Consider the following 15,032-nt stretch of genomic DNA (forward strand, 5'->3'; position numbering starts at 1 on the left):
GGCTGGAGATCACCTTTCTCAACAAGGCTTTTCCTTTCTGAACCATGTCGAGGCAGTCAGAGTGTTCACAAGCCCTTTTGCTTTGTTTGCTCTGAAGCTGTCTGATTGTTTGACTTCTGTATTCCTGCAGAGGGGGGTCTGGTTTCTGTGTTTGCTCCATGCTCTTTCTACATACAGGGATCTGAAAGGCAACAACATTCAACTATCACTCTCTAGCCTCCTTGGAGCTCTGCATGCGTGCGATGTCAAATTGGCAGGCTTTGACACTTTTCCTGAGGCCTCTGATGGGACTCCTGCTCCCCAGCTCCCAGGCAGGCACCCTCCTAGTCCCTCTAGGGCTCCACTGCTTCCCAGGCACTCTGATAAAGATGACATTGAAAATGGAAGCATCTGGTGACTCTCAATATCTTGGCTTTGTGGAAAGAGGCCTGGAGTTAGAAGATGTAGGTCCAGCCTCTGTGTTCAGCTGGGTGACACTGGGAGGGTGACTTTGCCTCTCTGAGAGCGTGCTCCCTCTTCTGCATGGGAGGAAACTGTTTAGCAGTACATGTTGATAATTGTTATGAGAAAAATAAAATGAGACATGACTTCTGTTAAGCCCATGGCATTGAAAACAAAGACAGGCAACCAAATTTGGATCTTGCTTAGATCCTAATACAAACCTAGTAAACCCTAAAAAGACAGAGTTGAGACAATCCAGAAAATCTGCTTAAAAACTAAAACATTACTGTTAATATTTCATATGACAATAGGCATTGGAGTTACAGTGTTTACATGTAGTAACATAGACAAGTATAATATGCATTACTTATCACACATGTTAAAGTGCTTAATGTGATATTTAGAGCTACAGTCTGCAGTGTGTGAGGTAAAATGCTTTGATGTCTACGATTTGCTTTATATGCTACAGCAAAGAAAAAATAGGACTGAAACCAGGCTCGATGAAGCAATTGTGGCAAAATCTTGATAAGTGTTGAATCTGGGTAATGAGTATATGGGATTTCATTGTGTTAGTCTCTCTACTATTGTTTATGTTGAATATTTGAATAATTTAAAAACACTTTTCAAATGAATGTATTAGGGGAAGCCCAGGCCGACACTACCATAGTGGGGGAAAGTCAGACACAATGGAGTGACGTCAGAGTGTGGGCCTAGAGTTGGAAGCATCTGCTCCAGGCCAAGGGGCTGTCTCCTTTGTCCCCAAGGACCCAGAGTTCCACCCAGGACGGACCAGTTATGTAAAAGCAGTCTACAGAGAAGGGCCAAGGGCAGCATTAGCCACAGAGGAGCAAGGTCAAGCTTGGTGCAGGGAAGCTGTGGGGGCAGGGAGACAGGAGGCTAAGATGCATACAGGTGAAAAGAGGGAGAGGAGGCCGACACCACTCTGCGGCCCTGGCCTATGCCTGGTTCAACAGGGAGTGGGAAACCATGGAAGGTTCCAGACCAGAAAGTGGCCTGGCTAGGGCTGAGCTTCGGAACGAGGTCTTCAGCTATGTGGAGGGTGGAGGAAGAGAGAAAGGCACCCCGGCAGACAGGCCAGCCTGGGGTCAGTAGCTGACCTCCGAGGCAGGGCTGCGGCCAAGCGGGGGAAGCGTCCACTTGTGGGAAGGCACGTGAGATGGTGCCCCTCAGGATGCAAAGACGAAGAGGAAACAAGATGAGGCTGAGGGGGAGTCGGAGGCACTGGAACAACTTGTCATTACAGGGGCTGAGAACCACAAAGGGGGGCTGGTTTCGAGGGGAGAAGGTGAGCTTTGGCACGGATGCCCTGCGCTTCAGGTGGATGTCCTGAGAGCAGCTAGCAGGAGAGCCTGGAGCTGGGAGGGGCCTGGCTGTCCACCCTCCTCTTTGCAAACAGGACGACTTGGGAAATGGCCAGGAGTTTTAAACTCTCCTGACACCCCCAAAGCTCACTGCTCACAGGCTTGCCCACTCTGCCTGGGGTTCCGCTGGATCTCTGCCTGGTCCCCTAGCCTGGAGATGCACCCCAAAGATGTACACCAGAGAATCTGCTGTACTCACACTCCCTCTGAGTGCACTGGGAAACCCATCTGTATTAAAATGGCCAGGGAAATTTAATTTCTATTCAGCTTCTAAGTCAGGGGATGGATGAATAGGTGTTAACACTTTCTGAATGTCTACATATGCTATCAATTTAATATTTTCTATTTCATTTAAACCTCAAATCAAATGTATAATGAGAAAAGTAAAATTCAGAGAAGTTAATAACTTAGCCAAGGTCACACAGCTAAGTGAGTGGCAGGGCTTGGACTCCAGCTCAGGTCCGTCTGTCTCTACAGTCTGTGCTCTTTTCTCTACTTCATGACCCAGCCATGGAAAAAATGCAGCTGGAAGTGAAATAAATATTAACCAGCTGTTGGAAGCAGACATTTGCCACCTGGCCTGGAAAGGTTTGCCAAAATGATGCCAAAATTTCCTATACTTTTAATTAAAAAAAATAATAGGGTCCTGGCTGGTGTGGCTCAGTTAGTTGAGCAATGTCCCGTGCACCAAGAGGTTGTTGGTTCAATTCCCAATCAGGGCACATGCCTGGGTTGTGGGCTTAATCCCCAGTGGGGGGCATGCAGGAGGCAGCTGATCGATATTTCTCTCTCTCTCATAGATGTTTCTTTCTCTCTGTCCCCTTCTCCCTTCCTTTCTCTCTAAAATCAATAAAAACATATTATAAAAAGTAAAAAAAAAGGTATTTTATGGGAAATAAGTGTGCAAAGCATTGAGAGAGAAGCAAAGGGAAGACAGAAACTTGCACTGCCAACACTGATACACTGAGAAAAAATTTCGTTCCTGAAATAATATAAAGTCTATACTGGAGAAATACTACACAATAAAGGCGGGGTGTCTCTTATTTGGGAGTGTGCTTATATTTATCTTTGACTTGGCAGTTGTACCAATTTTGACTTGTAGGTGTGACAACACCAAGAAGCTCTTTAAATGAAGTGCGAAAGATTTCTATTTAAACACCAAAGCACATTGGATATTTTTTAGTTGAGTACTCACTCAAATTGTTTTGGGGAGTTTTTGTTTTTAGCATAACTGGTTTTAGGAAGAGCATGAGGAGAGTGCTGCCTAGAGTGGGGGATAAGCTATCACTGATTTGCAGATCTTGCTGATGTGTGTCAGGATCTGTCCTCTATCAAGACTCCCAGGTCACTGGCTCGGACCAGCGCCCTGCCTATGTAGTGGGAGCCTCGATGAAATGGAAGCTGGGTGAGCACAGGCGCCCAGACAGAGAAGTGAATCAGATTTCTTTCCTGAATTTCCAAGAGGCAGACGGGCTGTCTACATTACCCTGTGTGCGCCAGCTCAGCCCTGGGGTCACGGAGCCCATGCATCAGTGTTCAGGGAGAACATAAAACCAAAGGGGAGATTCAGTGATTGCTCACCATAAGGTGATGACCTGGACCAAAGGCACAGAGTGAGCTACACTCGGGCGGGGAAAGCACTTAAAGAAAGAGAATCCCACCACCTTGTTGGGAAAAGGCAGGGGCAGCAACCAGAATTCCTTGACCTTGAAACCCGAGAAAATCCCAGGGCCTCCCCCACCCCTCCAGTCAACTGGGACGAATGGAAGGAAGGCCTAAAACAAACAAGGGCCTCCTTGTTGTTTATTCCAACCAAGTATAAGTGAAAAACTAGATGTTTTCACCAAGTGTATTCACCTTTCTTCTTGCTCGCCAAAATACCAAAAACTCAAAACACTCCTTACCCCATGCCAAGAAAGAAAAGCAATTCAAGGGGAAAAAAGTTTGTCCTTTTACCTGACATTTTAGGCATTTGTTTAAATTATATTTGTAAAGGTAAATGGCCACTAATGGGTTTTCTTCTACCAGAAAAAAACCTGCATGTGTTACACTTTAGGAATACAGAGGGGGGAAAATATGACCTAAACACTGAAAAAGGAAATTCTTCCAACTAGCTCCTCATTTTTTAGACACATGCAAAGTTAGGATATGCACAATAGACTGTTCTACACAGAGAACGGTGGGATGATATCTGGGTGAAGATTACTGGGGAAGATGGTTTGGGGAAAGGTCTTCCAAACAATCCAAATAGGCAAATGTGTCTGGTGTCTGCAAGGTACACAAACAACACGTCAAGAAAAAGGCTTCACCATAAAAAGACACCCTAAAATCAAGAAAAAGTTTAGTTCATTACCTTTAGCATTTTCCAACTTCACTATACTTTCTAGTATAGAAAATACTTTATAGTTTTATCTAAGCCATGAGAACAGGTTTATTTATATATAAATTATGCAGGTTAATTTTGGAAAACAAGATTTATCAATGAGACCATGCAGAAGCACTTAATAAAATTTTAATGCTTACCAAAATCATGTAAGAGTTTGGGGCTTACACAAGATCAATAAAATGTTCGAGTATTTTACTGCATAAATAAAGGGCCTAGAGGAATGCATAGACTGCCTAGCTACCATTTCAAATTGTACTTGTAAATTTGGCACAAAAGGGTTTTTAAAAAGATTTTTGTTGCATTTCTTATGAGTACATTCCTGAGAAAAACTGCTAGTATATTTGCCAGTGACTTGGACCTGGGTCAATGACTTGGCGGAATGTCCTAAAGGATTTCAGAATTGAGTAGCCCTGGGATGGTTCGGGATGCTCAGGACACCTGGGACCTAAGGCAGGGTGGGCTGTGGGCTGTTGCGAGGACCCGCTCCAAGACCGTCCAACTTTGCAAGGGTAGGGCGATGCCAACAGCACTCAATGTCTCTCCATCTGTGAATCTTTGTTAGCTCTGTTCTTAAGCCATGAGATAAGTGGCTCTCCCACTGGAGCCAAGTGACCACCTGCATACCTCTCGGCTTCTCTCTAGGGCCACTTTCCATAGGAGCTCACACGCCTGGCACCAGCGGCCCTGCACAGCTGCTGCAGGTTCGCCTTGCTGTCCTCAGCGTCACCTGGCTGGGCTTTTGCATTTCCAGTCAGTCAGTCAACAAATGTTTATGGTGCTTCTACCATGTCAGACTAACAGCTAGAGAGAGATACAGAGTAAATGGAAACATAGGTGGGGGTGGGGAATACATAACGGGGAGTGTGGAAAGAGACCAAAATACTCTAAATCTTTAGAAGAACAGAGCTGAAGAAATCTCAACCCCTCTCCCCAGCTGGTGGCTTACCCTCGCCCACCAGCACCAGAGGTGCACAGGACTCCAAGCAGGTGTGAAAGAAGCAAACGAAGGTGACAGAGGAACAATTGTGAGGCAGCTCTGGAGAGGCCAAGCGAGACAAAATCTCTGGCAGAGAGTAGCCCTCGGCCATCGTCTAGTTTGCAGATGGACCACCCAGAAAACCTGGGAGCAGTTAGGAGGGAGAAAAACAAATGGGGGGGCTACTGAGGGTGATGAGAGGGATGGAGTCCCCAAACTCAAAAGTGAGAACTCAAAAGTGAGGCAAGACACTGGGACCAGAGGGAAAGGAAACCATCATAAGCGAGTGGGGGCGTGCACACTCACACTCACACTCACACCCACTATCACTTCAGCAAGGACAGAGGTGAAATTTACAAAGCCACCAGGAAGCAGGTGTTAAAATGGGGAAACCATATTTAAACTCCAATTATTTTCTGATATCCATTTGAACATTTAAAAGTGAATTCTGAACAGGATAAGAGAGTTTTACAAATTGCATTCTTTTTATCAACAAGCAAAGATGGGCTCACACTCTCAAGGCTGCCAGCCCACCGCTCCCTGAAATAGCGTGACTCCCTTGCCAATCTGAAGACTAGCAGCTGACGTTTTGTGTCCCTGCCATGGGTTAGGGAATATACTGTGTTATCCATATTGTTTCATAAACCCTAACTCCTCTCCCCCCAAAATATTAGTCTTCTCTAACAGATAAAAAAACAATCTATTATATGAAATATCTTGTTCAAGGTCACATGGCTAATCAGTGGCTGAGCCAGAATTCAAACACAGGCTCCAGATCTCTGTGAAATGCCCGGGACCCTCCAACCTGAGTGCGGTTTGCTCCCTGCACACAATCTGATTTGTGCCTCTGCACAGGTGCTCCCTTTGCCAGAAACATACTCTCATCATTTCTGTCTTTTCAAGTTCTTCACATCCTCAAAGCCCTGTTTTCCATCTCATCTTGGATGTGAAGCCTTTCTTGCTCTCTTAAGCCAGATGCCTCCTGGATGGCTGCCTCTTCTGAAGGCCCTCTGTGCAAATGACCCCATGTCCAAGCCAGCAGGAGACCCTGCCCCACATCGGATCAAGCACATTAAAGTGCATTCTCATGCCACATTATATGTAATGTTTTCCTGCCCACAATGTTTGAAAGGAATTTTAGACTTTTGCTTTGAAACTCTCATTTTACTTAGAATTACTTATGACCTCTCAGCAACCCCAGTGTATACTTGAGAATTCTTGAGATATGAGAGCCTGTAAGTTGTTTTGAAATAATGATAAAACTTACTGTGACTAGTAAGCTTTACAGACTGATAAGTATCTTGTAGAGTTTTAACATTTGTTAATTTCAATTTGCAGAGGCTTTCCCTTATTTTTAGAGCCTACGAATATGTTTCCTTTCAGGACTCAAAGAAATTTCTAGGTCTTTGAAAATCTAGTAGATGCTAAGCACAGAATAGCCGTGCTCACGCTTGAGCTGTGTGCTGCCTTGATCTGCTCTAAGCTTGCCTTGTCCCCCTGGTCAGGGCTGTAAGCTTACTGAAGACAGTGATTTTTGTCTTATTGACTGACTTTTTTTAGAGCGACTAGCACAACTGCCATACAATGAATGCTATGGAATCACATATTTAAAAATAAGTCCTAAATAAACACAAAAACCACAACTTCAACCACATATTCTACAATATTCTAAAATAGTGACAGTTATTGGAAACTATGCTCCTCATACTTTTGAAAATGTTTGGGTTCTCTCTCCTTTGAAAAAATGCTTTGTCTTCACTGCTTTGAAAGATGGTACAAATAAATAGACTATAAATAAAACACGTAGTAGGAATCTCTGGAAGTATTCAACTTCTAGATGTTTTTTCATTGGCAGTTAGCTACAGATTTCCTTCTAAGTATTTGTTTACAAAAGATTTGTCCTCGTAATTTTCCAGGAGTCACATGTCTCTAATACAGTAGTGCCTCTTTATTATATTCAAATTGTTCTTGGGTCCAGGTAAACTTCCTCTGGTGGTATTTGGATTTGAACCAAATTCAATCTAATAAAGCCCTGTTTTCCATCCCATCTTGGATGTGAAGCCTTTCTTGCTCCCTTAAGCCAGGTTCCTCCTGGATGGCTGCCTCTTCTGAAGGCCCTCCGTGCTCCTGACCCCATGTCCAAGCCAGCAGGAGACCCTGCCCCACATCAGATCAAGCACGTGAAAGTGCATTTTAACATATGCGACTGAGCAAAAACTACTCACATGCTCAACTGTGAGGTGTGGGGAAGAGAAGGCTGATGCTCATGAGAAACAAGGACAGGGAGCAATAGCATTTGTCTCCATGAACCAGCCAGCAAGACACATGACACTTTTTCAACACCAGTAGAAAGTAATAATTCATTAAAAACAAAACAAAACAAAAGAAAATCCCAGTTTACACAAAGAGAACTCTAACAAGATTTATATGAATGATATGCACTTACATGAAGAGCAGGCAAACTTTTATGGCAGATACTCATCCTTTGTGTAATAATTGCGCCTGATATGCAAAGGCCTAGCTACTAAATATAAATATTCTTTGGTAATATGGCTAACACTAAAACTTTTCCACCTTAAGATAATATTGCTACTATTTGTATTTTCTGCATCTGGCTTGTTTTGCCCATGTCCAGACCCAGTAAAAATCCCAGTTTAATCTGAGGTCAGGCCTAGTGAACCAGAAAGACAGGTTTCATGTTGCTACCGAGAAAGCGTGATTTAAATCTCACCACGACTATATTGTTAGAGAGTAACCAAAAATGCTTAAAACTGAGCACCCCACGCTCACGATGAAAACTGAGAAGAGAGAAAGAAACACAGGAAGGAACAGTAGGGAAAAGGGCCGGGAGAACACTTGTTCTTCAAATAGTTGGATGGAGGTGCCCACCTCTTTCCGTTGCTGTCCTGAAGCATCGTCTTTCCCATCTTCATTTCCAGCTCCTGTACCTCCTCCAGCAACGTTTTATGGCAGGTATGCTTGACCCTGCGTCACAAGGAAAAGACAGTAAGAACATGACACAGGAACTTCACACAGCTGTGAAGACTGGGTGTTCTCTTGGGACACATCTGGATGCCCTTTGACGGACTGGCGCATAGGCTTGGGGCATCAGGGAGCATTCATGGTCCCATGCATGGCAAGGGCTCCACCTGGGGAGCAACCCAAGCTCTGCAGAACATCAGGAGTCAGCCCCCTAAAGACTACTGTTTTTTTGCTGAAAGCCTGCAAATCTGTCTGAGGACCCCAGCCATTCAGAACAAAGAATGGGGTTCCTGGATACTCATGGGTCTGTCTCTAAAGCTTTTCACTGCAGGACCTAGCAACCCAGAAGATGCTCTCAATCTCCATCCTAGTGGACACGTGCTGGTTCCTTGCCCTGTCCTGTACTGTCCTGTGGCCGGAAAGCCTGGGGTGAGCAGCTTCCTCTCTCCTTTTCACGTGAAAGGACGCACTGCCCCAGCAGGCATACGATTTATAATGCTGGAGTTCATGCTTTTCATGCCACACCCCTGGCTGAAACTTGGGCTCGAGACACACACCCGGGCACAGCCCTCTGGCTCAGCCCTGCCACGAGGGCCCGCAGGTGTAGGTCTCGGTGGCGTCAACAACTGGCCGTGAGCTGGCCCTTCCCCCGCGGCTCAGAGCTCAGCCTGGACGCGCTGCCCCTTCCTGAACTGCAGGAGAGTCACCTGCACCCTTTTCTGATTAAACTCAGAGGAATACCGGACTGTGTTCAAGCGGGTGGCTGGTCTCAGGATCTTCCTAAGGTCAAAGGCTACTGGCTGGAAACAATATAGGAGAAGGAAAGGCATTTAACAAGAGACAAGCTAGAAATAGGAAAAAAAGCTGTAGAAAGAAAGCCTCTCATGACTTAGCAATACGGGCAGGCTTACATCCAGGCTGGGGAATGGTAGGTTTATAGTTGTTCATTTGGAAAATAACACAATAAATAATAAATAATAGTATAAAAATAAACTCTGTTTCACCTACTTACTACTGTAAACCTATTTTTGCACCACCCGGTATTATGAAAAGGTTTTCATTAGTTTCAGGATAAATGAATATGAGGATACAGCTAAACGCCAGGACTCGAAGACAGAATAAGCAGAAAGACTGAGCATGTATCTGCAGGGAAATGAGAAGAGGATAGCAGGACATTCTGGAGACGTGAGCTGTTTCAGTGGAATCGCATTACTCCCGCCCACCCTCCACCTTCAAGGAAAGGAAGTCTGTTAAGATAATGCCCAGGCATCCCCCAACACTCCGAGTTAATCTGTAATGGACTATTAGCACAAAGACACTGTATACGGGCTGTCATTCCTTTCCCCAAAGTAAACAAGAGAACTAAGCACACAGCGTTTAACACGTAACACCTTAATTACATCAAGCAGTGTCCTGAGACTCAGTAGCGATAAAATGCTGCAGTTCAAAGAGAGACTGTGGAATTTTAACTTAAACAATAAATGAGAAAATGTTTAACATTTTGCTGGGAAGAAGGCAGTCAAAAAGAAGGTTAAAATTTATACTGTTCAATATTATTGAACATGCTGTGCCTCAAATGTTCTCTTTTATCTCATGGGCTTAGGGGGCTATAATGACCACAAGCCAACTGGCTGGCAACCCCCACCACACTTGGATTCACCCCAGACATGCAGGGCCCAGGAGAACACTCAAAGATGCTCACACTCTCTCACCGTTTCAGGACTGTCCTTACTCCACCATCATGCCCCTTCCTCCCTCCCTGGTGCCCCACACAGAGCAAGCAGGCTTCATCAACCTCTAGACCAGCTCCCAGTGTTATCTTCTGGGCTGGGAGAGAAGGCAACTCTAAAAAACAGGCTTGGAATAGGAAGGCTGGGCCACTAGGTGCAGGGCACTGGATGGCAATAAAAGGAATCTGCCCACCGCATTGAAGCTGCCAGTTTTCACCCACTCACAGAATCACCTCAGAGGGAAATGATCTAAATATCTTGAAGCTACCAGGCACTATGCAGGTTCTCGGTGGATTCAACTGCATCCATGTCCAACAGGCACTCAGCAGCTCTCGGCATGTCCGATGCTGGCGCCTGGGAGCTAGCCTGGGAACCTAAGCAACATTTGAGAACTTGAATGGGCGACAGTGGGGAGGATTCTGCTACTCTCTCCACATGTAGCAGAATCCTCCCCAGTGACACCAGCAATTTAAAATTGTTTCCTCAAGAACATTTACCTAATAAGGCCTTAATTATGGAGACTATTCTAAAATCTCCCCTGTCAAAGTCTGCATGTGAATTGACTGAAACCTAACACATAAAGGTTTAGGAAGCCAGTCTTGAAGTACGAGCCCCTGGTGTGTAATTGAGGTCTCATAAGGAGCTTGGACAGAGGGAGCCCCGTCTTCTTTGAACAGCCCAGGGGTCCAGGGCTTGCTTCCTCTAACCCCCACATCAAGAGACCAGAGGATCACAAAAGGGGCAGGCTGGGGGTGCTTAGCCAGTGTCAGAGGGTGTGAGGTTCGCTGTGAGCCTTCAGACAGTGCTAAGGGAATCCCAGGTTATCTGGGAATTGTGAAAGAAATAGATGGGCTTAGAATATTGAACTTTTCTTTGTTTCTGGAAGTTCTTTCCTGGACTCTTTCTTTCGCATGGAAGGGTAAGTTAAAAGGAAATGTTAATTTCTAAATGTGGATGAAAATGCACACAATGTGCTTCAAAAGAAATTAGTGTAGTTAGAAAGTTTTTGTAAAAAAAATCAAGGCCCATTTGTATAGAGAAATTTCTTATTACCTTTTATTTCCACTAACTGCCTATCTGGGATTATAGTAAGGAAATGAGGTCATTCTGGAATTGCTGGACGCATTGTGTGCTGACTGGTAGGCTGCAGGAGATACAAGTCAGATAAAAGGGACTGGTTCCCGTGCTCAGTGGCCTTGAGCTTTGTATTATTTTATAAAGCAATCCTGACAAATCTCTCTCGAGGAGAGTAAGCACATGGCAGTGTACCTAAGTGCTGGCCTAGGTAAACATTTTGGAAGAGTGTAAGCTAAAGGATATTAAAATAGTTCTGGGCAATTTAAACTTCATGCTTCTAATAAAAATACTCATTAGCCAGGTATCACATATAATCAATCAATTATTTTAATAAAAGATGTACTAGTTTGGTCCCTCATGAAAACTCTGGTGAACAGGATAACAGAGTAGGTATTTTATGGCATCCAAATCTGACTTAAGATAGTCTAACAATGGATCTTCTTCCAGAAAGTTGACAGCCTTCCTGGAAAAAAAATGACCGAATTACCTCATGCTGTTTTTTTCTTACTTTTAACACTCCAGGTCCCAAAGTGGGAGAGAGAGATTGGGGCAAAGAAGGGAGGAAATGCAGAAAGCAGAACAGCTTACTTTCTTAAGCGCTCATAGAAATATATGGGAAAAGGCAGGCTTGCCTTGTGCTGCAATTTAAAAGCTCTTTCAAAATAATTAACCACCAAAATTCAAAACAAAACAAAAAAATCCTTACGATTGCCCCAAGGTGAGATTGACCCCACGCTGCCATCTGTAGCCACCACAGCACAAGCTCTGCAGTTGTGCCTTAATTCTGATTCAGTTAATTTTTTTTCAATCCTTACCAGAGGATATTTTTTTCCTTTGATTTTTTAGAAAGAGTGGAAGGGAGGGAAGGAAGGAGAGAGAGAAAGAGAGAAAACCATTGATGTGAGAGAGACACATCGACTGGTTGCCTTCTGCATGTACCCGACTGGGGCTGGGGATCTAACCTGCAACCCAGGTAGGTGCCCTTGACTGGGAACCAAACCTGAGACCCTTTGGTGCTCGGGCTGATGCTCTAACCACTGAGCCACACTGGCCCAGGCCCGATTCAGTTAATTTAAAACTCTTCTTAAAGTCCAAGGTGTGTCATAGCACATCATGTTTCAATAAATGTTTGACCATTTGAACCGAATGATGGGTGGATCTGGACATTCAGGATTAATATTTCAGTTCAGTGTGCAGGAAGGAAAAACAGACACATTTATAAAGCTGAGGTTCAGAAAGACAACTGAGAGTTCAGGGCTGTGGCCTCATCAGCGGTGAGCGGCTCATACTACCTTCCTCTTCCTGGAAGAAGCCTCTGAATTTACTTGACTCAGCAACAAATATCTCAGCCTGGGAGTATAAGATCAGATAAAACCTGGGCCTGTGGTCAGAGGAAAATTGCTCAAATAAATTTGCAAAATGATTGTTTATGAGGAGAGGGGTGACTCTTGGTTAGACATTAAATATATACTACAAACAGCATATACTTTGGGCAGCTACTCCAAGAGGGAGCCAATGCATTTGAGGAAGTGCTTCTGGAATTCAGGACGGCCTTTCAGGCTCAGCCCGAAGCACAGGGCTGCTGCTCCCGGGAAGGGCTGTGTTCTGAGCCTGTGGGTCGGGGCAGCAGGTAGGACAACGCTGGTGGTCACCCTCTGCTCATGCCCCCTCCCCTCCAATCAGGGCCTTCTTTCCAGGGTTCGTAGCTTGCTGCCAAGCTTACTGGAAAGAAAGTGACTTTTACTCTTTCCGTATGGTGGAGCTGGAGGCAGGCTCATTTGATTTATCCTTTTAAAAATGTAAATGCTGCTAATTTTACAGTGCCAGGAGTCAGGAATAGATAATATTCCTGCTTGAAGGAATAGATAATTTGCTTCCTGGTGATGAGAAACTTTGACTTGGAATGTATTGGAAAAGATCCAAAAAACAGACAAGGAGGCAGAGACATTGTAATCTGAAAACGTTCTTTTTGAAATGGTAGAAAGATACTTCTGCTGAAGTCTCACTTGGCAAACATAGTCTCAATAAAATTTTTCCCCCATGACATTCATTTAAGGTAGTTGAATAAAATAGCCTGAGATGAATTTACAGTCAAATCACTATTGTAAATTACTATACATTAAAAAGTCATCTGATGTAGCCAAGACTTAAAACTACCTTGGTTATCTTGCAGAATGGATGAAATTCACTAAGATAATACATTGTGCCACAACGGAGCTATGTGCTATGAAAGAACTAACATTTTCCTTTAGTGCACTTATTAGAGAGAGAAAACATCTTTTCTGACTATAATTCATTTCCAAAGATGCTGATTCTACTATTTATAAAAGAGTTTTAGCAGATAAAATGGAAACAGTGATAAATCAGAGCACTTAAGAAATTAGAATTATTAAATTTTTACTAACAGTTGTAAAACTTAGTGAACAGAAGGAAAAAACCACCCAAAATAAATGCTATAAAATTGTCTCTCCTCCCCTCTCTCTCTGCACTAGGTGCCATCGGTTGTCAAGATAATGCCAAAATGAGACTCTTTCAAAGGACATCCGTAACTGTCAGGCAAGAACATTCTCATTGAGTGTGGGAGGAAGGGAGAGAGAAATGAAATCTGATGTCTTTTCCTGGAAGGTTCGGATTAAAGTCTCAATTCTCTACCTCAGGGCCCCCAAATAATTATGCTTTGCCCAAAGTAAAGCCAACGCAAGAGTCTCAATTTTCAGGGAAGTTGGCAACTATTTGTAGGAGGGAGGAACCAGGCCTACCCAACTCAAAAAGCAATATTATCTCATTTGCAGTGTCCCATCTTTTGTTTGTGGGTGAAATTAAAATTTACATTACCTTGTTGCTTCTTTCACATTGTATGTAAGATATTTCAGAAATGATATGTTTTAAAACATACAAACAAAAATTAACATGAATTATTTCCTATCTAACCTATATTATAATTTCATCTTTGTGATTAATTATCTCATAGAACTGTAAACTGATGATGAATTATATTTGAAGGATTCCTATGGTGAGTTATTTGGAAAAATGAAAAATACTTCAATCTAAGTATTTTGCAATTTGAAATGAGTTACATGGACACAATTTTCCTTAAAGCCAAGACACCATGTGCCTCAGGACTCCCTTTTGTCTATATTTTCCTATCAAGGTGAAGCACAGGTTAAAAGGAAAAAAAACAAACACAACATCCTTCACATCCTTCACTGGCACGTGGCAGGATACCTGTTTCTCCAGAAGTCCCATAGCATTTTATATCCTATGACAACACTTGTGGAAGACAATTGCAGGGATAGATGAGCAAGACAGGGTTATTACTTCATTTGTCACTTACGCTCTCCATGCCACATCTTCAATCAAACACGCAGTAGGAACCAGAAATAATCCCAACCAGAAGTGTGCGGAGCTCAGGACCATAGCTGCCTGCAAGAAGCAGAAGTGATGGGGGTATTAATACTTTTTCTTTCAAAAACATGGAGATGTATTTAAACAAGGTAAAACATTCCATAGCACAAAAACAACAGACAGTATTAAATTCAGTGAAAGTTAAGCATGCACCTAGGAAGGATGTCAAGGGGTCTCTTTTCCATGATCATCAGCTCTTGTTTTCATTCTTTTACAGTAAACCCTTGATTTAACAGACTTCGGATTTAATGGATAAAATTTCCGGTCCATATGTCATATGTGAAAATTAACATCCTGTTAATTTTGAAATGCTTTTAACCAAGATTTGCTTATAATGAAATTAACAGGTTATTTTTTGTTATTAATTCACTGTTATTTTTAACAAATTTTAGCAAATAGGCCATATGTTGGAAAAAACACTGTAGTAATTTTACTGACATAAATATTATGTATCTACAACTATAGTTTACATATTTAAATCAAGAGTCACTGCTCATAACAGTGTCTGGGGAGTGACTAGCACTGATGACACCGCGTGGCACGCAGGAACTGGTTCTGTCGCAGGTCCTGACTGCTGTCAGCAGCGTGAACTGCCCCCCCCCGGCCCATCGCTCGGCCGCGCCCAGCCGCGTGCATTCGTCCCGGGCGCTGAC

At 43.5% G+C, this 15,032-nt stretch overlaps 1 protein-coding gene across 1 annotated transcript in view; it reads right to left on the minus strand.

Annotated features, from left to right (window-relative positions):
* ATP8A2 (ATPase phospholipid transporting 8A2) overlaps positions 1 to 15,032 on the minus strand; it is a 510,308-nt gene that overhangs the window by 26,038 nt on the left and 469,238 nt on the right. The window contains exons 34-35 of the mRNA XM_087814449.1: positions 14,309 to 14,397; positions 8,075 to 8,170 (exon numbers count right to left, since the gene is read on the minus strand). Of these exons, the coding sequence (XP_087670575.1) occupies positions 8,075 to 8,170; positions 14,309 to 14,397 (185 nt within the window). The remainder of the gene's footprint in view (positions 1 to 8,074; positions 8,171 to 14,308; positions 14,398 to 15,032) is intronic.

Source organism: Miniopterus natalensis, chromosome 2, assembly GCF_054644295.1.
Source record: "Miniopterus natalensis isolate mMinNat1 chromosome 2, mMinNat1.hap1, whole genome shotgun sequence".
Lineage (NCBI taxonomy): Eukaryota > Metazoa > Chordata > Mammalia > Chiroptera > Miniopteridae > Miniopterus > Miniopterus natalensis.